Raw genomic sequence first — 20,379 nt, forward strand, 5'->3', positions numbered from 1 at the left:
AGGGGAGGAAGTGGCGTCAAATCGAAAGGCTTGCACCAATCTGAGAGGCACATGACTGAAAGGAAGGTTAGGGTCTAACGTCCTGTCGACGACTAGGTTATCAGAGCTGAATTTCTGAGTGGGGAAGGAAATAGACAGTGTCCTCTTCAAAGAAGCCATTTCGGGTCCTATCCTGATCAATTTAGGGAAGCCACGAAAAACATGAATATGGATGGATGGATGGATGGTTAGATGGATGGATGGAAATTGAAGGTACCCTTGTCGCTTGGAACGTTGTAGTTGGAGTCACGGACGATGGCGGTCGAGTTTAGGCTCGTTCTGTGCACCTACGTCACGCCTTCCCGACAGCCAATAGCGATCAGAAGTGTTCTGCGCACTCTGCTCTGAATGCCGTCGCTAATGCAAGCATTAAACGTGATCGTAGCGAATTGTTTAGTGAATTTTTATTCCATATTTTGCGAGTTGTCATCGCTGATGGTGGTTGTAATACATGCCACATTAGCAAGCGAGAGAGATAATCTGCAGGATATACACTTTCCTCAAGCGGAAAGAACGCGCATGCGCGTATCACAACTTTCGCTAGGAATCGTCAACAGTACAATCCCCGTCTGTGCCTCGATATGCGAGAACCGCCATCGTTCATGGAACGGACTATAGTATCTTGCGAGAGATCGCGCGAAATTGTAAAATATCCTACACAAATACACGGTAACACGTAATATAAGGTTTATGGTGTTCAAGCTTAAGATTGAGTCGATCGAAAGTGCCTTGATTGAGTGAAACAAAGCATCTCATGCAGATTAGGAGCATTCGTGTACCGATACAAATTACAGCAAATAAACAGAATAGAATAGCGTGCCAAATTATTAGTAAAATTTCATAACCCCACTGTACAAGCCAAAAACAAATGAAAGCATGCGAAGTAAGAAATCTGTACACTAATGATTTGCGCAGGTGCTGAAAACCGAGGTGTGAAAACCTCCTCACGAATGAAAAGGAAATATTACCTAAAGTAGTTGCATTAACGTTTAAGAATTTATCTTCTTCAGGTTAACTGGGAAATGATTATCTGCTCCTTTTAGTACTTCGTTTAGTTAGCTGCCGCTTATTGCAGTCTTAAGTAACGGCGACGAAGATACACTAATTAAGCGAATTTGGGGGAAGGAAAAATTTATGCGTTAGTTAGTGTGGACAACGGTGTCAGGCATTCCTTATAGTGGACGGGGAACCAGATTAACGTTCCCTTCATAGTTTGGGTTTGTAATTACATCGAAATAGTAGAGAACAGTTTGTGTCGAAATTCCACAATCTCGACACTCACATCGATTTCTCGAAAGGTAGAAAGAAAGCAAGAGAGAAGAAATATGTCATCGGCGTTTTCTCTTTTCAGTGAAATACAGTCATCAGTTATGAAATATGAGAAAACAGTGTTTTGTAATAAATTCATGCCGCGATATTGGAATCTACGCGACAAGTCTAACAATAACGGCAACTTCTGAGCATACTACCGTACAAGAAACGGCAAATAAAATTCATGCCAGCGTATATTTTAAATTATGCCTCCTCTGCCGTGATTTGTATTGCTGTCTCGAATAAACCCTAAAATATCATACACGTGAAATCAATATGTCGCAGGTACATTAATTTGATAAACTGCTATTTTTCCCGTACTTCCCGAGAGTCACGAAGTGATCGCCAACAATTTTTTTCTCGATTCAGGTACTCCTACATTTACTTGCCGTCCTATTCCTTCTAGAATGCATTTTACATTTTGTCCAGGATAATCGTACTGTCTTCAGCTGTCTATATACTAAAAAAAAAACATATTTCTCTTCCATAAAGCACGTTAAGTGTCGAATACTCATGCTACACTCTCTGAAATGGACATTAATCAACACAGATTTAAGTTGGATTTCCTAAAGAAACATTATAGTTTACGATGATTTGACGGAACAAGGAAAGGTGCAGTCTTCTGCACAACACGGTATTTCGTTTCATTCCAGAAGCACCTTTTCAGGTTTGGGTCACCTTCCGCTGCATTTTCTAAGTTACATCGATTATTTTGTTATACTTTATATAAGTTAATAAGGAGCCCGAAGACTGTTTGTTATATGCAAAAATACGCCTTTATTTTTGGCGTTTTTAGTGGTTGGCTACTGAAATGATGGTAGTTATCGAAACTGGTTAGCAAGCACCTTTTTAGAAAAATAGAGATTCAATAAATATTGTAGCTTGGGTTGTCTTTTGGTGTTTCTAACAATCTACTTTGTTATTCGAAAGTAACCTGATACTTAAAAGAGACAAAGAGAAATAGATTCCTCAACTGCGAATTGGTCTGCTAGTGACAGTAACCAGTAAGCAAAGTATCTTACAGGAAGTAGTGAGTTAAGCAAGTAAATCTCTTTTAGCCTTGGCAGCTACTAAATTAGAGACAGACAGACGACGGTTTGCCCCATCTCTGTGGCAACTGCATGACGAACAGTTAAGAATAGCATCTTGCTGCACAAACCAGTTCGCTTGTATATCAGCTGTCGACGACGTTCTACCATGCTAACGAAACTGCCTAAAATTTAAAACTACATCCGAAACATGTTTCTCGTCTGCTTGACAACGGCTGAGGAGCGGTGTCGGACGCGGTGATCAGATCGACAGCCTTCGAAAATCATGCTGTCTTTTGGGATCCAAATTATGAACTTCTTCATCACTGTTACATGTTTTCTGAAAAAATCGCAAGACCGGAGTTAGTTCTTCTATGTTCCGACATTCAAGAAACATTATAGTTCCACAAGAAAATTCCTTGTCACAGAAGTTAAATTAAACAGAAGAAATGTTACAAATTTCTTAGAGTAATTACAGAAGACCACTTGTCAACTTTAGCAGGTTTTCGTTAGTAATCACGCTCTGCAGTTAAGGCAGAAAAAGATCTGTTAGTCGGTAGAGGAGTGAAGGTAGGAAAAGATAAAGGCTACGGTTTATCGTCTCGTCCACATTGAGTTCGACGGTGACGTCCGGATAGGACAAATAATGGGGGAAGGAAGGGAGGGGAGAAACAGTAGGGCAAGGAAGCGGGAACGATGGGAGGAAGGTGAAGGAGAATGGGGCGAGTGAGGCGAGGAGGATGGGGGACGGGGTGCAACTGTGGCCTGGCCTCGTCAAAAAAAGTGACCGGGAGAAACCACGCAAGGACTAAATCTGTGGCTGCACTGTGAACTGAATCCCCCGTATGGTTAGAAGACTGTAGGAAGAGCTTCCAGACGACTGTTCCTTGGCAGTTGTCAAGTGGTGACTTGACGGTGGAGCCGGAGCATTCAATCATCCGAAAGCTCGTTTAAATTTAACCAAATGACGTGGCTCTAAGCTGGAGAAAATTTCATTAATTTATATCGTTATGAGACAATGCATTCATACATCACTATTATCCTAACCATTTCACAACCACACTCGCTGACATAGAAAAGAGTTACAAATCTAGTATTTTTTTCATTTTGTCGTTAAGTTTGATGGTTAATTAAATGGCTTGTGGAAGTATGTGTGTACAATTTCAATTTTTACCACTACTGCTGCTGAGTCACGCTCAAGAACATCCACAAAATGTCAAATGAAAATCTGCCTTGAGTCAATGTTATTTTAGTTCGCGGCACATTTAGAAGTCATAAAGCTAGTTTCGGACACCGTATTGTGCCACAAAGAAGACAATTTTGTAACGTGTATGTCCAATGTCAGCATACCAACAAGGCAGATCCGTCGAACGCAGAATGTAAACACCATGGAGACAAGAGCCGCTGCGCTATCACAGAATTTAATACCGAGTGTTAACAACTGTAGTGAAAAATCATGTGTTTCATTCACATGCACTGCTATTCACTGAACAACGTAATTGAAACTTACGACTAATTTTCAGTTAAAATTTTAATAATACGCAATAAGAATGGCTGGCAATAGCAATAGCGCTAGGCTCCATATGAAAGATCTTATCGGTACTGACGGCGTTTTTGATGGATTACTTCTGCTGGGATTCGAAAGACTGTTTCCAGAGTAAGTTCAGACTGCAACAACGCAATTCACCGTTCGACTGTCTCGTCTTCGTCACCTTGGAGTTCTATCGCTCTGCAATTTTTCATGCATACTTTTTACGTCCAAGCAGCCTAAGATTTTTTGGTGAATTTGGATGGCCATTTCATTTACTTTACATCTAGCTTCCTGCCGAGTATTTCTCATCAATATCCCTTTCTCTAACATTACAGAGCCTAATGAGTAACATAATTTGTGCAGAAGAACTTGAGGGATAGGTGCTGGGCCAAGATGGCTTCTTAAAACAAGACTGTTACAGAGAAACAAAGATTGGCATTAGGACTAATAAGATCTTCGTTAATTTATGAGACATAACTTCAAGATAACTAGAGGAAGGTCAAGAAACAATACCTCGTAATTTGCTATATTCCATCAATATGTTTAAGGGCGATAAATAAGTGCATAACTGGGAATGAATGACAATGTGGCACCTGTCTCACACCTGTGGACACTTGCTGATTGCTTACGAGAACAAAATAATGAAGGCACGCACTTGATGTTAGTTTGAAGAAATGACGGAGGATTGGTGCATTCAGAGCAGAGCCGTTATTTCACGAAGAGAGAGGCGCCTCTCAACTCATCAGCGCCAATCAGCTACGAATTGTTTATGAAGCTTAAGACCAATGCCAGTGCATTGCTGTGCAAAGGGAGTGTCACAAAGAGAGAGGTGGTGCTGACTTTATGAACACTATTTGCAGGATTCAAACAGCGTGTTTAACGGTTAAAAAAAAGAGAGAGGTGGTGCTGACTTTATGAACACTATTTGCAGGATTCAAACAGCGCGTTTAACGGTTAAAAAAAAGAGAGAGGTGGTGCTGACTTTATGAACACTATTTGCAGGATTCAAACAGCGCGTTTAACGGTTAAAAATTATGTTCTGAATAATGTTTGGTACTCGTGTTCTTATAGAAGTGCCTATTCATTTTGCATCGGTCTCAGGTTATCTTGGCAGTCACCAAGAGGCAAGGGCTGACTTCTATCCACCAGTGACGTAAGTAACATAGTCGATGCTGAAATACCAAAAGAATGTAGCTCAGAGGGAGAAAATAAAAAAAAAAGCGACGCGAAAGGGTCGAGTCATGATGTCGCCTGATATTGCTGGTTTCACCATCTCCGTAGAAGATTCTTTTGCAGAATATTTCAGCGAGCAGACTACTTGTACTCGACAAGTGCAGAAGATAATATCTCGAACGTGCTAAAAGCCCATCTGGCCAGTGTACACGAAACGAGAACTTTCAACGCCCTAGTACGCAGCCTTTGACAAAGACAAGTCTACTCTTTGAAGCAGTGTCCAGGAATATGGAACTGTTATGCTTGTTGCACATAAAGAATGGGAAAACGTAGGCTTCGCACCGATTATAGATGATGTTAAATGTTTTTGGGTACTGCTACCGCACAATTCTTGTTGACTCATCCGATCCTGCCTTCTTGCTGAGGTCTTATTCCAAGAACTGGCCGCACTATTGGCGTACGTAAAACTTACACCAACTGATGGTCACTATTTCACGCCCTCCAGCCACTTGGACATCGCTGATCGCTTCCACCAATCACGTGGAAGTAATTCAATAGTCGTTCACCGACAGCTAAGCCGATAAACGCGGAAAATATTGTCCTCAAATTAGCGAAATTTTGATTGTGTGGCACAGTGTGCAGCCACTGCTGGAAGAAGGCCTCAGGAAGACGGCCGGATCAGAAGATTTTACAAGAATAAAGCGGTACTACACAAGCAATTTCCGCATCATCAAATAAAATGACTTCGTATCTACAACGCCGGGAAAACGTCCAGAAATCACATGGAGATCACAATCAAAGTCAGGCGAAATACTGTCTTCTATCGTCAGCGACGATGAATCTAATCTTCTTTGGTGGTGGGGGAACGTGCTTTCCATTGTGCATTTCTTTCTTTCGTTTCTGAGCCGTAACAGTGAACCTAACATTTGTCCACTGTCATCAGACAGGTGAAAAACTCTTTCTTCTTCGTCCTTCACATTTTCAACATTTTTGCCGCAAATGTTTGGCATTAACAAACGAGCGACAACAGAAACGAAACCTTGGTGGGGATTCAGCCCGAAACGCTACAAATCAACGATATGCATCGCCTACATGAGCGGAGTATAGCTTTAGATGTGTCGGGAGGTACCTGAGAAGCAACATCAAGGTTTTTTTATTTAATATTTTGGTCTCAGATCACGGTATCACTATAGGTTTCGACTTATTATCAAATCATTATTAGGTGATCTGTGTAACAAGAAATAAAGAGGAGTTGTAAAAAACTAGAAAACACTCAAGCGTATGTAAATGAATACATTATGTAAGTAATTCCTCAATTTAAGAGTGGCCCATAACATAATGTAGAGTCGTAGTAGTTTACTATACCTCCTTTTCTTTCGTTTTTAACAGAACATCTGATGGTAACATGCTAATAAGTCGAAACCGGTTATGATATTTTTGTGACCCAAGGGTGAAATATGTCAAAAAACAGACTTCTCTTCTACCACTAATACTTGTTTCCTTAGGACCTGTTTTTGGCTTATTGGATCATTGACAGGAAACAACTGACCAGTGTCCACAAGGGACAATAAAGTGTAGAAAATCAAACATTAGAAACAAAGATACTAGCAAGACACAGAGTATTTGGCCAAGAAATTACGTGAGAAATGTCAAATCGAGCACTCGTCGCTCCTCTTATGCACCATGTATTTTAAATTACTATTTTCAAGATGGGTAATGTCAAACACAGAGCATAATGAACACAAAAAATTAAAAGATACTCGTTGTATGAATGTAATAATAAGGTTGTAAGTGCCCGCCCGGCTAGCCGCGCGGTTTAACGCGCTGCTTCCCGAGCGGGAAGGCGTGCCGGTCCCCGGCACGAACCCACCCGGCGGAATTGTGTCGAGGTCCGGTGTGCCGGTCAGCCTGTGGATGGTTCTTACGGCGGTGTTCCATCTGCCTCGGCGAATGCGGGTTAGTTCCCCTTATTCCGCCTCAGTTACACTATGTCGGCGATTGCTGCGCACTCTCTCCGCATACGCGTACACCATAATTACTCTACCACGCAAACATTTCGGGTTACACTCGTCTGGTATGAGACGTTCCCAGGGGTGGGGGCGTCCACTGGGGGCCGATCCGCACAATAACCCTGGGTTCGTTGTGGGGCGGCGTTGAGGTGGGTGGACTACTGTGGCCTGTTGTAGGATTGTCAACCACTGAGGGCTACGGCGGGACGAAGCCTCTCCGTCGTTTCTAGGTCCCCGGTTCAATACACACAATACAGAAGGTTGTAAGTTCAATTATCACATTCATCTCCGCAAACGTGTACCACAAAAGAATTGTCATTATACTTTACTTTGTTTTTCCTTACAACCCTTAGAATGGTGTGTCTGTAAACAGAAGAGCGAGCAGCTCTTTTGGAAGAAAAATGGTCTTTCCCAGAAGAACCTACAACTGACGTACAGGACCTCTAAGACTCAGTTTGCCCTCTAATATTGCAGTGCAGCGTTTGATGATTTATGGAAAATAAATACTATCTAGCCACGTCTGTGCACTGCGTCGCCACTGGTTTGGAAGGGGCGCTCCAGAAGGTCAGTATAGCCTTTGGAAATAGAGTGTAGTTCGCTCCTTGTGATATAGTGTTGTAGGGGAAGCGTGGGGAGTCGACTGCTCACACTTCAGTTAGCAGACGGACTATATAACATTGATATAAGTTGTATGTTTTAATTTTGCGTGGTTTCTTTAGCTATGATATTTGATTTTACTCGTATTATAAATTGTAATTAAATATTAAACTTCCTGGCAGATTAAAACTATATGCACAACGTGGTCTCCAACCTGGGGCCTTTGCCTCTCGCGGGCAAATGCTCTGCTGACAGCCATTCAAGGCACGACTAATGACTATTGGGGTACTGACGGAACTAAATCTGTGGGGAGGGCGTGAGTTGTGCTTGGTTAGCTCAGAGCTCGGTGGATTGAGCCCTTGCACGTGAAAGGCAAAGATCTCAAGTTAAGCGTCCCGGTCCTGGACACAGTTTTAATCTGTCAACGTTCAAATCAGAGCACACACCGCTGCTAAGTGAATATTCACTCTGTAATTTAACAGTTGGGTGCATGATCAAAGTGAGCTATCGATTTGAGATTCCACAAGTAATGTCATGACCACAGATTCTGTGAGTTGATAGTATCTTTAATATCTGGTGTCCTTAACACTTGTGTCTCTAGTTGATGCTAGTCAGTTGCTTCCTGATGGCGGTCCAGTCGGCCGGAATCCGAAGCGAAACCAAAACGCGGTTACTTCTTTTTGCACCTTAAATATGAAATTGTTCTACGAGGGGACTTCAGAAAGAAGGTTACACACGTCGTTTCACAATAAGACCACTGAGCAACGAGAGTGGCGCATTGTCGGAAGAGAGTACATGTTCTTCGTTTCCTGCACATACAGTTCTGCTGTGGTACTGATAACAGGTGCATCAAAGTGTGCGGCAACTGGAAATGTATACATGAGCGGTGTGTGTTCTGTAGGACATGACCGACAGGACAGACACCACTCAAATCTATAATTCTATGGGCGCGACGGCTGCTTGATGAGCAAGTATCAGTGTGGATGCACAACTAACGCCTGAACTACGGGAATAAGAAATCTGGAAGTAGGGGCTAATGGGCAGACGTCGTTGCAATGTAGCGAGCGGTAAGCTGGGAATTTTGTTGTGACGGAAAGCGTGTTCAGATGGCCGAGGCGCTCAAGACAGCTGTTCTGCGCCCGGTGGGGGACAAATTTTTAAGTCTTGCCATTGCATTGGCGCAATACACTGTGCGGTTGGAGGTCATTCTTTCTTTCCTTTCTCTTTCCCATTCCGTTTCCTTTCCATTCGTTTCACACCCCTCATTCATGCAGCCGGAAACGTACTCCAAAGTTGAAGTACGCGGAACAAGACGATTGTTGAGGGTTAAACGTCGGAATACCATGTGGAATCACCACGAAATTATGGCGGGACCAAATCGAACATCTAGTTCAGTCGTAGTGACAAGGTGCCAACAATTTGACCAAGCCCAATACAAAACTGAACTGGCAGACTCTTTAAGATGGACTGAAACTATACAGAGAAAGTCTACTAACAACGTTTGAAGAGCAGGCTTTAAATGATGGCTCTAGGAATGTACTACATTCCTCACATATAGCTCTCACAGGGATCGTGAGGATAAGATTAGATTAATTACAGCAGGCACAGGAGCATTTAAACAATCATTTTTCTCGCGTTCAGTATCCTATGCCACATACTCCACAGTGGTTGGCAGAGAATAGATGTAGATATAGATGTAGAAGTGGCTGAGGATGGTCGGGAAGGAAGGCCATCGGCATCGAACACAAATGATATTACAATGAAATGAACACCCTTAGCTGCTTATAGGCGTTGACATACGTCAACAGGGACAAATGAAAATGTGTGCCCCGACCGGGACTCGAACCCGGGATCTCCTGCTTACATGGCAGACGCTCTATCCATCTGAGCCACCGAGGACACAGAGGATATCGCGACTGCAGGGATTTATCTCCGGCACGCCTCCCGCGAAACCCACATTCTCAACGTATTGTCCCGCACTACATTCGTAGTGCCCCCGCCCATTATACTCATTACTCGCGGCGCGTTGCCGATTCCCGTAAGAGTTCGGGCACTGTTTGTGCATTCGCACAGAAGAAGAAGATGGTCAAGTGGTCGGTGAGCCTTAATGATATTGTCAAGGCATCGTGGAGCTTATTCGCAGCAGTTACAGTTTTTCGACTAGGAGGACGTTCAAATAGCTCGAATGACTGTGAGACCGACCGACTGTCACAGAGACTTTGTGACTATGCTGAAAAATAGTATTACGTATCCGTGTCACTTTGAAGTGCAGTGCAGCATTCAATGAAGATTACTTGGCTTGCCATAATAATGTGTAACTTAATATTTGTAGTTCCCTCGTAGCAATACGTGACGAAAGAATCCATAAACACATTAAAGTAACTTTACAAGACGGTCTCTGCCTTTCCTTAAGGTAGTGTGAAGTACTCGGTTTCGCCAGCACGTTACTTGACAGCAGCGCGGTAAGGAACAGTTGGGTGGCTGTGGCGCCTAGGAAAAGTGGGGATAGTGGGGGGCGGACAGAGGGGGTCGTCAGACGTCGCAGAGGAACTCGAGCGATACCTGGGAGAGCGGCCGGATGCGTTCGTGTATGCTGCGCTCGGCCTGCAGCGCCGACGGCGGCGGGTGGTCGGGCGTGGGCGGCTGCTGGTAGTGCGTGGGGCTGAGCGGCGTCTGTAGGGGCCGCGCGCCCGCCGCCTCCGTCCCCGCGTCCGCCAGGCTCTCCTGCGACGGCCGCAGCGTGATGTAGGCGTTGGACACGAACGTGGAGCCGGCCGGCTCGTCGGCGGCCGCGGCCGCGTCCTCGGCGTCGGCCAGGCTGCCGTCCTCCGCCTCGCGGTCCCGCGCCGCCGCCGCCGCCACGGCCAGCCGCCCGCGGCCGCCGCCCGCGTACACGGTGACGGGCGCGGCCGCCGTCGCTGTCGCGGGCGGCTCGTAGTTCTCGTAGTGGTGGCTGCGGCGCAGCTTGCGGCGCGGGTTCTGGGCGCGCAGCAGCGGCAGCCCGCCGGCGCCCGCCTCATGCGCCGAGGTGGCGAGCAGCGCCACCGGCGGCCGCATGTCGACGTACTGGTCGGCCGAGCGGCCGCGCCGCAGGTCGCCGTGGCTGCGGCCGCTGCGCGCCAGGTACAGGTACTCGTAGTTGTGGCCCTGCGGCGCGCGGCACCCGCCGCTGTCCGCAGACAGGCTCATCAGCGCCGGCGGCGTCGCGTGCGTCGGCGACACCGACAGGTTGCGCCGCGGCGGCTTCTTCGGGGGCGTCGGCTGCGGATCACGAAAAGCGTAACAGCCATTTTATAGCAAACACTACACTGCTCAGTGTTCTCGACGGAGATCGTTTTTCAGACGTAGTATTATAAGGCCACGACTGCTCATAATACATGGTGTCCTTTTCAACCCTCCCACATTTTAAAGAGCCGGAAAAAAAGAAAAATGCGGTAGATATGATAATGAAATTGCACGATATGCAAGGGCATGTCAAAAATGTTACATTTACAGGGTAGTTCACATTAACATTTAAAAAACCCCGAAGAGGCATATATGACACTGAGGCAAGTAATTTAATATCAGCCATGTGGGGCCGAAGAGGTTGGGAAATGCCCTAAAATTGGATCACATGCTGAAAATGTTATGTCACCTTATGTCGTACCTCGTCGCACGTACAGAAGTTGGGCTTGTCTATCCTATTTTTGCTAGTAGGGGGGAGTGCTACACATCTCTCCACTGGGCTACTCTCTTTTTGTAAATGTAAACCATTTCACCATAGTATTGTATTACCACTACCACGAGCACTACTGTATCACACTGGACAATGCAAGAACGAAAACAGAGTACTCTACTGCAACAATGTCTAGCACTGCCCCCTATAGGCGAGGACAGGGACGTCAACCCCAACCATTGCTCACAAAGTGAGATACGGGATCTGGTGTTGTCACACACTCAACATTTGTCATCCACTGTAGGGGTATTTCCTGACATTTGCTACCCCTGTGTCTTCAGTTACTTGTCTCAGCGTAATATTTCATCGTTTTGGGTGTTTTTAAATGCCTATAAGTATAAAGCAGAGTATTTGCATGTACACTGAGGATCTCCCCCCAAACCTCTGGATCGATTTCAGCCACATCTGGCACAGAAACAGCAGGCCTCACGAGCGTCAGCACTGCAAAGTTTATAGCATCCTAGTTCCAATAAGGGCAGCGACATGGGCAAAATCGTGTTTTTCCCGCCCCTGGCATAAAGGCTACCATGCAAAACAGGCATGTTAGGTGGGAACAGTATTAGCCTGCCTAACCAAACTGCTCTGCAGGGCAGCCTACATGTCACGGGCATGAAAATGTTTTCGAGGCCCGAAATGTAGGCTGCCCTGTTGGAGTAGTATTTGCCTGCTTTATTGATCTGCTTCATGTGGCAGCCCGTACATCATGCACACATAAATTATTTTCGTGCCACTGATGTCTAGCCTGCCCTGCATGACAGGTGTGTTGGGGGAGTAGTATCAGCCTGATTTACTGAACTGTACTGCAGGGGCTACATGTGCCAATGAGTATGGTTGGGGACAGGTTGAGATGGATAGAGCAGGGAATGGACAGAGAGAGTGGAGGAGGGGACTGTGCATGAGTCAGGCTAATATACAGGCAAAGCTATGGGGAAAAAGGATAGTTTATTTAATTATCATCAGTACACTCTGCTGTGAACCACCTGTAACATGAAGAATATTGACTCTGTATTAAATTTCTTACCATGTTCTTCATAAAATGTCATCTGTCACTGTTGCAATCGCATCAGTGGTGTGATGTCTTAACACAGAAATATTATCCTCTTTGGTAGGATTCACAGTCCTTCATGACTCCCCACAATAAGCAATCCAGTGGATTAGTGTCAGGAGATTATGGAGGCCAGGCACTGGGTCCTCTGCATCTGAACCGCAAATGGGGAATTTCGTATGCAGGATCTCATAAACAGTTGTTGTCGAATCCAGTGGACCTCCATCTTGTTAAAAGATGATGTCAAGTGCATGTCTTGCATCTGAGGATTAAAAAATCTTCTCCAACATGTCGAGACACAATGACCAATTCACTGTGTTTTCTGGAAAGAAGAACAGTTAGTCCACACCAGACATTCAGTATAGAGCTATCATGAACATGTTCAATGATAGCATGCGGATGTTGTGAGCCCAAAATCTGAACATTATGCACATTAAACTTTCCTGAAACATGAGAGGTTGCCGCGCCTGATAATAAATTTCATTCCAGGAAGCTGGCAGCCATGTCAAATGCTGCACCATATCTGTAGCAAATTGTTGTTAGCATGGTTTGTCATTCAGGATTAGATGTTACAGAATTTGCACTTTTGTACACACACGAAGACGCTTGTATACTATACAATGCAACGTTGCCAGGTTACATGAAGTTGCCTAATTGTCTGCAGAATTGACTTATGTGGGCTTCTGAGAAACGCTTGTCGGATGTCCTCCGCTGTCTCTTCCAGAACACTATTATCTGCACCCCAGAATGTTTCAGAAAACCTACGATAATGTCTTTGTACAGTAATCGTTGATTTTGTTTCTGCAGACGACACTACTACTCGCGCTCACTGTGGTGAAGTTGCCATCTTCACTTCATGTGATCATCCTGCTTTCTGGCGACAGTAGTAGACACGTATGACGTGGGAATATAAATTCTTTGGGACACTAACATTATTTATATCTCAGAGCGTTATTTACATAGGGATGAAGTACTAAGCTTCCCTTGGAGGGGTACAGCTAATCTGGTTTCCAGCACGAAGTTCGTTGCAGAAGGGAGGAGTGCCCCTTATGTCAATTGTAATGTCTCATCTGAGAGAGATGAAAGATCAAAACACTGAAATGGTCAAATAACTGTAGACTGTACAGAAGATTTTTAATTTCTGAGGAAAAAACCGTTTTATTGGGGGCCTCTACAGGTCCCCCAGTTCAGAGGGCAGGCCCTTCCTCTCCCGACTTAACATTATGCTACGCTCGATTCTTAAGACAGGCAAGAGGTTCATTCTGTATAGGGACTTCAATACAAAGTGTATGACTAATTCCCCAGACAAAAGGATGTTAATGGATTTACTTGAATCTTACAGCGTGGTACAGACAGTATTCTTCCCTACTAGTTCATGGAAACAGCTGCATGATCATAAACTATATCACCACACATTCTTCTCTATTGCTATTTATTCTTTTATGTGCGAGGTACTAGCAAGCCTGAACGATAGGCTGATGAATGTAAGCATTTTCTTCGATTTAATAGAGTCATTGACTGTGTGGACCATTGAATACTTTTCGATAAATTAGAACATTGTGGGATGAAAGAAGAGCTCCACAATGGTTCACTTCACATATGGAAATTGGGAAGCAAAAGGTTGCCCTCCAGTCTCAACAAACAGGGAAGAGGTCGAAATCTGACTAGGGTCATGTAAATTTGCGAGAAAGGGGGGGGGGGGAGGGAGTGAGAGAGAGAGAGAGAGAGAGAGAGAGAGAGAGAGAGAGAGGAGTACCACAATGTCTTGTGTTGGATCATTGCTTTTCCTGAGATATTTCAATGACCTACCACTAAACACGGCAGATGACAGAAAGAATTTTCTCTTTGCAGACGACAAGTGTTTTTGTGAAACACGAGCAACGTAATAGCACTGATGCAGCTAATAGGATAGTCAATAACAACAGTACACAACTTTCAAAGAGCAGAATAACACTTAACTGTAACTAAACGCAATGCACTCAGTTCCTGACGGCCAACAGTTGTAAAAGCGAAATTTTACTGCACCTAGGTGGGGCAATATAACTTGCGAAACGCCAATGAAGATAAAATTAGAGATTTGAGCCGGCACGGAGGCTTACCAGCAATCATTCTTCCCGCGACGCATACGCTAGCGGTACAGGAAAGGATGAAAGTGGCAGTGGTACACGATGTACCCTCCGCCACACATCACAAGATGACTTGCTGAGTATACATGCAGATATAGATTTAGAAATCAGCGGAATCTTGTTCAGCAGCTAATATATCATGAAACGCCGTTTTATTGTGAAAAATGAATTAAAAATACACAAATAATTAGTTTAGAGCAAACAGAATCCAGCAATCGGTTTTTTACGCAATGTAACTATGGGCTTACACCAAGGAATTGTTGTTGAACCGATATTGCTCACAAATTACAGGATGGAGGAAAACAAATTGATATTACGGGCAGAGCAGGTTAGAGGGCGTCGAATCCAGAAAAATAACCGCTAGTCTCAGATGCACCGTTGTGAGATACGGCCATAAACCAGCCAACGGTGATGTGTGAAATTGAACAAACTTGCCTCAGTTTATGCTACCCCAACTACTGATTATTAATTTCACTACTGATAACTTACGACGTTAGTCATCTGTCGTTTGCGATGGCGCTAGCGTTTCCTCTCTCTCTCTCTCTCTCTCTCTCTCTCTCTCTCTCTCTGTGTGTGTGTGTGTGTGTGTGTGTGTGTGTGTGTGTACCTGATCCTTATGGAGTTTCTCTGAAAACCGAGGCTTGAAATTCTCTCTTGCATGGCGCTTACGTGCTGTGATTTTGCATGAAAATATCACGGTATGATTGTGGAGGAGGAGGAGATTGGTCTTTAACGTACCATCGACAACGAGGTCATTAGAGGCGAAGCACAAGCTCCGATCAGGGAAGGATGGAGAAGGAAATCGGCCGTGCCCTTTCAAAGGATCCATCCAGGCGTTTGCCTTAAGCGATATAAGGAAATCACGGAAAACCTAAACCTGGACGGCCGGACGCGAGTTTGAACCGTTGTCCTCCAGAACACGAGCCAGTGTGCTAACCACTGTGCTACCTCGCTCGGTAAGTGTGTGCTTCTATCAAAGTATTGGCGGTGCTCGACTACGTCACTCTGCTGCATTCCCGTAAGTTATTTTGAACTTTTAATTCCAATCCATCACTGGCCAAGTTTGTGTTTTGTCTGCTGGTACAGCTTGACTATTAAATCGAATGCTCTAGAAACACCTTAATGCCATTAATTTGTCAAGATAATACGCTGTACTGCAGGAACAGTGTTACAGTAAGATAGTCGGCATACTGTATTCTTAGGTGGAATGTTATAAATGTAAAGGCCACAGTATCAATTTTTGTTAATGTACAGAAAACATGAATAAACTTTTTCTAATAAAAGTACAGAAGATCAGTAAGTGTGCATTAAGACAACGTTGAAGAAGAAGAAGAAAAATAAGAAGAAGAAAAAAGCAATTAAGATTTTACACCACCTTTTCTCTAAAGTAACATTTTCTTACAGAAAATCCTCAAAATTCCTGCCTTCAACATCAATGTTGACGTTGAGGAAGAAGTGAGTGGCACACACTCTCGAAAATTCCTGACGTCTTGTGAATGATTGACGATGTTTCAAAACACTTTCGCTTACCAGATAAATTTCTACGCGCTACATCCACATCTACATGACTACTCTGCAATTCACAATGAAGTGCCTGGCAGTGGGCTCATCGACCCACCTTCAGAATGTTTCTCTGCTGTTCCACTCTAGGACAGCGCGTGGGAAAAACGAACAATTAAATCTTACCGCCCGAGCTCTGCTTTATACTATTTTATTACAATGATAATTTCTCCCTATAGAGGTGGGCGTCAACGAAGTATTTTCGCATTCGGAAGAGAACATCGGTGATCGAAAATTCGTGAAAAGGTTTCGCCGTAATGAAAAACGCCTTTGTTTTAATGATTGTCACACCAATTCGCCTATCACTTCCGTGACACTCTCTCCCATATTTCGCGATAATAAAAAACGAGCTCCCCTTCTTTAAACTTTTTCGATGCCCTCCGTCAGTCCTATCTAATACAGATCCCAAGTCGTACAGAAACACACCAGCAGAGGACAAACAAGCGTAGTATTATAGTCTCTTTAGTACACCAGTTGCATCTTTTGTGTGTTCTGCCAACAAAAAGCAGTCTTCTGTTTGTCTTCCCCATAACATTATCTATATGACAGTTCCAATTTTAGTTGTTCGTCATTGTAAGTCCAAGGTATTTAGTTGAACTGACAGCCTTTAGATTTGTGTGATTATCATGTAACTTAAATTTGGTTTGTTGGTTGGTTGGTTGTTTGAGGTTGAAGGGACCAAACAGCAAGGTCATCAGTCCATTCCGCTAATGGGACATCTCAGGAAAGTCAGAACAATAAAAGGGAAAAAGGTAAAAACGTAAAAGGGCAGTCATGTTGTCAATGGTAAAAAACAAAATGTGGGAAGTCGGCAAGAGAACGAACCCAACGCTATGCTGAAGCACCATAGGCAAGACCACCTGTGACTTAAAAGGTGCAACCGCTAGAATGTAGAAATACGTATGGAAAAAGGAGACTAACCAATCCTTAAAAAAAAAGGTAAAAACAGAGTAAAAGGGGAAGAAAAGAGGATCTCGGTCAGGGAGGTGAATCGGGAATCTCCAAATACGGCTTACAGTGGGAGACACCCAAACACTCACCGCCCTGCCCCAACATCAGAGAGAGATTTAAAAACCTTAAAACTGAGGATAAAAACTACTTTCCCGGAGGAAACCGAGAACCAGAGAGACCAGCCGGGAATCGTCAGCCAACATCAAAGGTAAAGTGTGGGGGAGTCTGTACTTAGCACGCAGAGCCAAAAGAAGGGGGCATTCAACCAAAATGTGGGCTACTGACTGGAAGGCTCCACGACAAAGTGGGGGTGGCTCATCACGCAAAAGAAAACCATGGGTCAGCCTGGTATGGCCAATGCGAAGACGACACAGAGTGGTCGAGTCCTTTCGGGAGAGGCGAAAGGAAGAACGCCACGGGCCTGATGTCACCTTAATCGCACGAAGTTTATTAGACAGGGGAGTAGCCTCCCAATAATTGGCCCATGACTGTGCGAAGTGGGATTTGATGTGAAGCCGTAAATCCGCTGCAGGAGGGGTTACAGAAAACGGGGGTAAGTGACTGCTCCCCCAGCCAAACGATCAGCGAGCTCATTACCCGGGATACCCAAATGGCCAGGGACCCAAAGGAAGTCAATGGAACAAGCAGCACGGTGAATATCAGCGAGATGGTCATGGATGGCAGAGACCAAGGGATGGCGCGAAAAACACCGGTCAATAGCAAGAAGGCCACTCATCGAGTCCGTACATAACAAAACGCGGTTGTGTTGGGACTGTTTAATAAAGGTAAGGGCCTGGGAAATTGCCATCAATTCCGCAGTAAACACCCCACATGTAGGTGGCAGCAGATGATTTTCCGTTCCAACAGAGGACGTGAAGGCATACCCAACATGATCAGCAGATTTAGAGCCATCAGTGTAAAAAACAACAGCATCCCGAAACTCCCATAAAATTTGGTGGAAAAAGGAACGGAACACCACCGGGGGGATGGAATCTTTCGGACCTCGGCGGAGATCCATCCGAATTCGAGGCCGAGGAACTAACCAGGGGGGGGTGGGGGGGTGGAGGGGAGGGAGCGAGGAAGACAGGACAAAGAAGGAAGCTGAAAATCACGGCAAAGAGACGCAAGGCGGAGCCCAACCGGTAAACCCACCCGTGGGCGGGAGTCGGGTGGGCGACGTCCATGATCTGGGAACAGGATAGAATAGGAAGGATGAGTGGGAGAGGAACGGATAGCGAGTGCATAAGACACCAGAAGCTGGGACCGCCGAACAGAAAGGGGTGGGATCCCAGCTTCAACCAGGAGACTATCAACAGGGCTAGTACGGAAGGCTCAAATGGTTCAAATGACTCTGAGCATTATGGGACTCAACTGCTGTGGTCATCAGTCCCCTAGAACTTAGAACTACTTAAACCTAACTAACCTAAGGACATCACACACATCCATGCCCGAGGCAGGATTCGAACCTGCGACCGTAGCAGCAGCGCGGCTCCGGACTGGAGCGCCTAGAACCGCACGGCCACCGCGGCCGGCTAGTACGGAAGGCACCGGTGGCCAAACGGATACCACGATGGTGGACTGGATCCAGCACGTGCAGTGTGGAAGGAGCAGCTGAACCATAAACTTGACAACCATAGTCCAAGCGAGACAGAACTAGTCCGTACCCCAAGAGGAGTGGACAAGGAAGCGAAGGACATTGAGTTTGCCGGCCGCTGGTGGCCGAGCGGTTCTGGTGCTACAGTCTGGAACCGCGCGACCGCTACGGTCGCAGGTTCGAATCCTGCCTCAGGCATGGATGTGTGTGCTGTCCTTAGGTTAGTTAGGTTTAAGTAGTTCTAAGTTCTAGGGGACTTATGACCTCAGCAGTTGAGTCCCATATGCTCAGAGCCATTTGAACCATTTGACATTGAGTTTACGGAAACGTCCTACCTTCAGGAGTCTGATATGGGGCAGCCAAGTGAGCTTGTTGTCGAAAAGAAGACCCAGGAAACGAAACTGTGGGACCACAGGCAATCGTTGTGCAGCGAGGTAGAGCTCTGGATCAGGGTGGATCGTAGTACGGCGACAGAAGTGGACCACCCGCGATTTTAAAGGAGAGAATTGAAACCCGTGTGAGAGGGTCCATGCAGAGGCACGCCGTATAGCTACCTGGAGCTGCCGTTCTGCAGATGCCATCGAGGAGGAACTAACCCAAATGCAGAAAACATCCACATACAAGGCAGGGGCGACCAAGGGACCGACAGAGGCCACAAGTCCATCGATAGCAATGAAGAAAAGAAGGACACTCAAGACAGAACCCTATGGGATGCCCGTCTCCTGGGTCCGTGGAGAACTAAAAACAGTACCAACTCGAACTCTGAATGACCGATGGAACAGGAACTGGCGGATAAAAATCGAGAGTGGGCCCCGAAGACCCCACTGATGTAGAGTAAGTAAGATGTGATGGCGCCAGGCCGTGTCATAGGCCTTGCGAAGGTCAAAAAACACTGCAACCCATGGCGGCGCTGGGAAAAAGCCTGCCGAACTGCGGATTCCAAGCGAAGTAAATGATCGATTGAAGACCGTCCCTCTCGAAAGCCACACTGGTAAGGGGACAATAGATCCCGAGATTCGAGGACCCAATTAAGCCGACGGGCTACCATCCCTTCCAGTAACTTACAAACAACATTAGTCAAGCTAATTGGCCGATAGCTGTCGACAGATACGGGGTTCATACCAGGCTTAAGGACAGGAACCACGATTCTATCCCTCCACTGAGAAGGGAAGTCACCCAGGAGCCAGATACGGTTAAACACCCGAAGAAGATGTTGCCGTTGTGGAGCACTGAGATGTTGAAGCAGTTGGTTATGAATGGAATCTGGGCCAGGACGTCATCAATACAACCAGACAAAGAGGGAGAAAACACGACCTTTGCAGTGTATAGAGGCCAATCGGCGTGTTGGAAAGACCAGCGAGGTAACCTGTCCATCGGGGAGCGCGAAGGGAGCGTGATAATCAAAGGGAAATGGTCACTATCACAAAGGTCGTCGTGTGGCGACCAGTGTAATGAAGGGAGGAGAGAGGGAGAAGAAAGAGAAAGATCAATGGCAGAAGAGGTACCACGACCGGCACTGAAATGAGTAGGGGAGCCATCATTAAGAAGGAACAGGTCGTGGTCTGCAATAAATTGGTCTATAAGAAGACCTCGTCTAGATGGAAAGGCACTGCCCCACAAAGGATGATGAGCATTAAAATCCCCAAGGAGGAGGAAGGGAGGAGGAAGTTGCTGAAGAAGGGCAGTTAAGGCAGCAGGTA

At 45.5% G+C, this 20,379-nt stretch overlaps 1 protein-coding gene across 1 annotated transcript in view; it reads right to left on the minus strand.

Annotated features, from left to right (window-relative positions):
- The window catches only part of LOC126199566 (ankyrin repeat and SAM domain-containing protein 1A-like), a 576,756-nt gene that overhangs the window by 88,698 nt on the left and 467,679 nt on the right, over positions 1 to 20,379 (minus strand). Inside the window, exons 9-10 of the mRNA XM_049936488.1 lie at positions 10,590 to 10,949; positions 10,251 to 10,490 (exon numbers count right to left, since the gene is read on the minus strand). Coding sequence (XP_049792445.1) covers positions 10,251 to 10,490; positions 10,590 to 10,949 — 600 coding nt within the window. The remainder of the gene's footprint in view (positions 1 to 10,250; positions 10,491 to 10,589; positions 10,950 to 20,379) is intronic.

This window comes from Schistocerca nitens, chromosome 8, assembly GCF_023898315.1.
Source record: "Schistocerca nitens isolate TAMUIC-IGC-003100 chromosome 8, iqSchNite1.1, whole genome shotgun sequence".
NCBI lineage: Eukaryota > Metazoa > Arthropoda > Insecta > Orthoptera > Acrididae > Schistocerca > Schistocerca nitens.